General features: G+C 45.3%; 1 protein-coding gene across 1 annotated transcript; it reads left to right on the top strand.

The window, feature by feature from the left end:
• Positions 1-156: 156 nt before the first annotated feature.
• Positions 157-772, top strand: LOC125529640 (expansin-A24-like). Its single transcript, XM_048694062.1, has 2 exons — positions 157-385; positions 454-772. The coding sequence occupies exons 1-2, from the start codon at positions 201-203 to the stop codon at positions 761-763; spliced, it is 495 nt and encodes a 164-aa protein (XP_048550019.1). The 5' UTR covers positions 157-200; the 3' UTR covers positions 764-772.
• The last annotated feature ends 4,786 nt before the right edge of the window (positions 773-5,558 follow it).

The raw sequence follows: 5,558 nt of genomic DNA, 5'->3' as shown, positions 1-5,558 counted from the left end.
AAACAAGAGAGAAGAGGGCAGATTCAAATATTCAAAAAATCGTGTACTATAGTAGTAGAGATAGAAGGGGCCAATTGAATAGTGAATACCACATCTCGTGTGGCACGTGGACGGCGGCGCTGAGCCAGGCGCTCTTCAACGACGGCGCGTCGTGCGGTCAGTGCTACTAGATTTCTTGTGACCGCAAGCTTGCGGACCCGATGTTCTGCAAACCCGGCGTCACGGTGACAATCACGGCCACGAACCTTTGCCCGCCTAACTATGCACTCCCGAGCGACAATGGAGGATGGTGCAATCCTCCGAGGCCGCACTTCGACATGGCGCAGCCGGCCTGGGAGAAGATTGGTGTGTACAAGGGTGGCATCATCCCTATCATGTACCAGAGGTAACATCACACGAATATTTATCACTGTTATGTGCCTGTCTGCAAGTTAGTAAAGCCGATTTCTGCAGGGTTCCATGCGTGAAGAAAGGTGGGGTGAGGTTCAAGATCACTGGTCATGATTACTTTAACCTAGTTAACGTATTCAACGTGGGAGCTGCCGGATCGATCAAATCGATGGATGTCAAGACCTCTGATTCAGACGCATGGGCGCCAATGGCTCGTAACTGGGGCGCGAACTGGCAATCTCTAGCGAATCTTACCGGGAAGATGCTCTCATTCAGATTGACCAACACAGATGGGCAGACGCTTGTGTTCAACAATATTGTGCCAACTGGATGGACGTTTGGGCAAACATTTGCGAGCAAATTGCAGTTTTAACTGATCACTGCCAATGGAGCGATTTATTAGGATGTCAGTGGTTTGTGAGCATATCATCACACATTGGAGAGATGTCTGTAATTTCTTTATTTATGGTGTGGTGCTTTAAATATTAATTTTAAGCACTACTTGTGTACATATATTGATTAATTGGTTACCCTCATGTAGCTCCAATATCTTTGTACGAGTTTAACTTGTTGTACATATTTGTGTTTTTATTAATTTGGATGGTGTATATAGAACATGATTGGTTCTACCGAGTTACCTCGAATGTTTATTCTCTCGCTTTGGTTGTTCCTTAGGTGACTCAGAAATAACCATTCCAAATCAATAATAATAACCCATTAGTATAGATAATGGCCTTAGAAGCCATTGTACAATACAACCCTCAGACGGATCCCATGCCTAGAAATATTTTGGCGTGAAAAATTCTTATCAAACAAAAAAAATTCCCTTTTACCTCAGAATTGGCTTCGGTTATCATGAAAAATCCACTTCAAATAGAATATATGTAAAAGGCCTACCAAACACAAAAAGGAAAAGAAAATAGAAACTAAAAGTGCAACAGTTAATGGGACAGTACAAGATCAACCTCGAGAATATCAGGATTAAACTCAATGAAAAGATGAGTACACAATGCATCATGGAAACTCATGGATTTTTTTGGCTCAAGAGCTTGGATGTACAAGAAAACATATCATACTTAGTGCAAAAATGATTAACAATAGGAAGAATTTAAGATCAAAATCCAAAACATACAAGATCATAACATGTAAGCCGCTTTTACATCGAACCATGTGCGAATGGGCGGAAAGATAAACATACGAGATTTTTTGCCTTGTTAAACTTTACATTTACCAAATATGAATTATGTCTTGATTATGGTAGGGCGCTAAGCCCCTCATACGACAATGAGGTTAGAAGGGACAATTGACACCAAGAACTCTTTGGAAATCCTTTTGTTAGTAGGTTATATTGTTACTTATTTCCAGAAGAAGACACCAATGCTATTGAGGAGGCCATGGCATTTCTCCTTTTATTAATGAGAAACTCCCCTTTAATGAAACTAAAGTGTCATACTCTCATGTTAGGCATTTTTTTATGACATGATTTCTTTGAAATCCTCTAGATTGTTTAAGGACCAGACCGTGGGGGCATATCAACCTTGTGCAATACCCTGTAAACAAAATGAGTACTCATGTTGCTCCCTCCCTGGGGAGGCATGGGTGGTAACACTAGAGGCTCAGACTCCTTCCCCTCTACCACATCCTCTACCTCGTCGTTTTCGGTAGAATATGTCGGGTAACCATCTTGGTCTATGATGGCAGTGTAGCATGATCGATGCATTGTGGTATGGCGAGCCCGATGTGGGCTAGGTGGGCCGCACCATGGTCAAGCGGTGGCACTGGTGGGCTTTGGCATGAGGCGATGGCTTGTCATCACTTCCCACTGGTAAGGATGTGGTGGTAGCAGATGGATTGGACTTAGCTCCACGATGATGCAGAAGCAATGCCAACTTCTTTTTCCACAAGGTTTATGTTTGCCCGCAGGTGCAGATGAAGTTGATGCTCTGTCTTACCACGTTGACAGTGGTTGGTCTCCCTCCCATGAGCTCATTTGGTCAAGAGGCTCAAGGCTCTAGCAGAAGTTTGATCTTTGGTGTGGGTCGATGACAATGATTATGTCACTCGAGGGCATGTTTCTCCTCCTTGGTGGCATGCTCGATTATGGCCATTCGTGTATGTGGATGACATGGAGGTTGTTGGTGTGGCCACTCCCTTCCCCGGCGTTTCGCGGGGTGGTCGTGTACAGTTTCGGGCAAAAGATTGGTCTTTAATGAGTTGATACCGTCAACAATGGCGCCCTTGGGTGTCATTTTCCTCATCGGAGGCGTTTCGGAGGAACCCGCACGCCACTACCTGGGTAGCGGATATATTGGTGGTTATTGTCGAGATAGGTCGGCGTTGGCGTTTTTTCTCTATTTCTTTTTTATTTCATTTTCTTCACCCTATTTTTGGCTTAGTTTTCCTCATAAAGTGAGTTATCTATACATTTATTTTATTTTATATGTATGAAATGAGCAGGAGCATCCTATCTCTAACGAGTTTCGTCATAATAATATCAACAGTGCGCAAGCATGCAAACCTAACCACTTACCGCCTAAGAGGTACATGCTTACAATAGGCCCGCATCGCTCTCACCGGAGCGTCACGGACGGAACTTTATGCCGTTGCCGCCATCTCCCTCCTCCTCCCTCGCCTCATCGCCACCACATGGCCCCTTCAGAACCATCCTCTCTAGTATGTGCCACAACGCATCTAGGATGAATCTTGAGAGGTGGCGGTTGATGTGTGCACACTGGCAGATGCATTGTTTGGTGTGGTGGCATGGAGCCTTGCCTCACATGCTGGGGTCTCCATCGACATTGCTAGAGGCCCACGACTGCTGCTTGGGGCGACAACCAGTGTTCGCAACAAGCGGAAGTTAGGGCGGCAGCCTCGAAGCTTGGGCGGCGATCCTGCTGGGCGACACGATGGGGGATACATCTCTCAAATCTCGAGTTGCGCCTTCATCCTGGGCGAAGGAGAGGCACGACAGCTGGCCAGTGTGCATTCTCGCACGTGTGCAGCCGCTTGCAATGGGCGCATGTGTAGTCGGCCCTCCTCAAATCTTGCTCGGGAGGCAGTGGAGGAAGCTGATACGCCCCTGTCGTATCTATAATTTTTGATTGTTTCATGCCAATATTATACAAGTTTTACATACTTTTGGCAACTTTTTATTTGATTTATTGGACTAACCTATTAATCTAGTGTCCAGTGCCAGTTTCTGTTTTCCGCATGTTTTTTGTATCGCAGAGTATCCATTTCAAATGAAGTCCAAACGCAATAAAATTTTACGAAGAATTATTTTGGAATATATGTGATTTTTGAGAGTTGGAATCACCGCAAACGGAGGCCCACACAGGGCAGAAGACACCAAGGTGTGCTAGAGGCCCCTGGCGCGCGGTGGTGGGTTGTGCCCACCTTGTACATCGGTTGGACCTCTACTTCGGGCGCAATGAAGCTTATATCCGGAAAAAAACCGTGTTAAAATCTCAGCGCAATTGGAGTTACAGATCTCCAGGAATATAAGAAACGGTTTTCAGCCAGATATGGGGAGCGCGAAACAGAAGAGAACAGAGAGGGAGATCCAATCTCGGAGGGGTTCTCGCCCCTCCCATGCCATGGAAGCCAAGGACCAGAGTGGAAATCCTTCTCCCACCTAAGGAGGAGGCCAAGGAAGAAGAAGAAGAAGGAGGGGGGGGGGTCTCTCCCCCTTGTCGTTGTCAAAACCGGCGGATCTCGGGTAGGGGGTCCCGAACTGTGCGTCTGAGGTTGATGGTAACAGGAGACAAGGAACTCAATGTTTACCCAGGTTCAGGCCCTCTCGATGGAGGTAAAACCCTACGTCCTGCTAGATTAATATTGATGAGTATAGGGGTTACAAGACTTGATCTACCACGAGATCGTAATGGCTAAACCCTAGAAGTCTAGCCTATCTGATTATGATTGTTGTGTCCTCCTCTAAGGATCTAGCCCTCCGGTTTATATAGACACCGGAGGGATCTAGGGTTACATAAAGTCGGTTACAGTGAAAGGAATCTTCATATTTGGTCGCCAAGCTTGCCTTCCACGCCAAGGAGAGTCCCATCCAGACACGGGTAGAGTCTTCGGTCTTTGTATCTTCACAGCCCATCAGTCCGGCCCATGGCTAACAGGTCGGATGCCCGAGGACCCCTTAGTCCAGGACTCCCTCAGTAGCCCCTGAACCAGGCTTCAATGACAGGGGTACGGCGCGCAGATTGTCTTCGACATTGCAAGGCGGACTCCCTTCTCCAAATAGTCTTCGAACGCAAAGAATGTATCCAGATCTGTAACCCAAGTACCACACACAACCGCAGAGAGTATAATATTTCACGAGTCAAATCAGCTGGCAACTTTTCGTAACGTGATATCACGTCCCTACCGATTATTATTTCGAACCGTTTTTTGGTCTGCCGCTTCATATTTCGAGATACGGTTTTATTAGCACGTCTTGTCAAAGCAGAGATCGTGTCCCCTTATTGCGGGATCCTCATTAATATGGGTATGGGTAATCCAACCGTGCCGCCTGCACGGCCCCTAGGGAATAGGCAAGTTTCATGGCGAGTGGGGAGGCGTTTGATATTCACCGTCTTTATAAGGAGATAAGGATTCCCTTTCTTCACCCGCGCCTTCTCTCTTTCTCTGCCCTTCCATTCTCGAGCTCCATTGCCCACGTCCTCATCTTTTCTGCCTCAAGGAAGCACTCAACCATGTCCGGATCTGGAGGGAAAGGCAAGTGGATGGCCTCCTCTTTCATTGTCGTGTGTGAGGCCTTCCTCCGCATCCAACCTGTAACATCCCAAATTTTCAATTTGGAATGTTATACATTAGATCATCAATGCATATCATATTTTATTTTGCATTTTGGTTGATCCTAGAAAATTCTACGCAACTCAATGACCCACGGAGAGAGTTGGGGATTTCGTTATTTTCATATTTGAGCTTTCTCAAATTTTGAGAATAGGATCATTTGATTTTAATTATTTTATCATCAATTATTTCTATTACAAAAATATGAGAGAGGGAATAAAATGACTTTCCCAAAATAGAGAAATATTGAGGATTTAATAATAAAATCAAATAAGATTTTATTTCGGAGTTTTTCGGTGTTTTATTTGAATTTAGGAAAAATGTGCATTTTTCAAAATTGCATTTAGGTCCCAAATAAATGT

This window comes from Triticum urartu, unplaced genomic scaffold (genome assembly GCF_003073215.2).
Source record: "Triticum urartu cultivar G1812 unplaced genomic scaffold, Tu2.1 TuUngrouped_contig_5739, whole genome shotgun sequence".
In the NCBI taxonomy this organism is placed as follows: domain Eukaryota; kingdom Viridiplantae; phylum Streptophyta; class Magnoliopsida; order Poales; family Poaceae; genus Triticum; species Triticum urartu.
The sequence above is the reverse complement of the archived record's forward strand: the minus strand, read 5'-3'. Positions and strand labels throughout refer to the sequence as shown.

Excerpts from the sequence above, each read along its gene's own strand:
- LOC125529640 (XM_048694062.1), top strand. The coding sequence starts at position 201 with ATGTTCTGCAAACCCGGCGTCACGGTGACAATCACGGCCACGAACCTT. Across the intron at positions 386-453 it reads ATCCCTATCATGTACCAGAG|GGTTCCATGCGTGAAGAAAG; the intron begins GTAACATCACAC and ends CGATTTCTGCAG.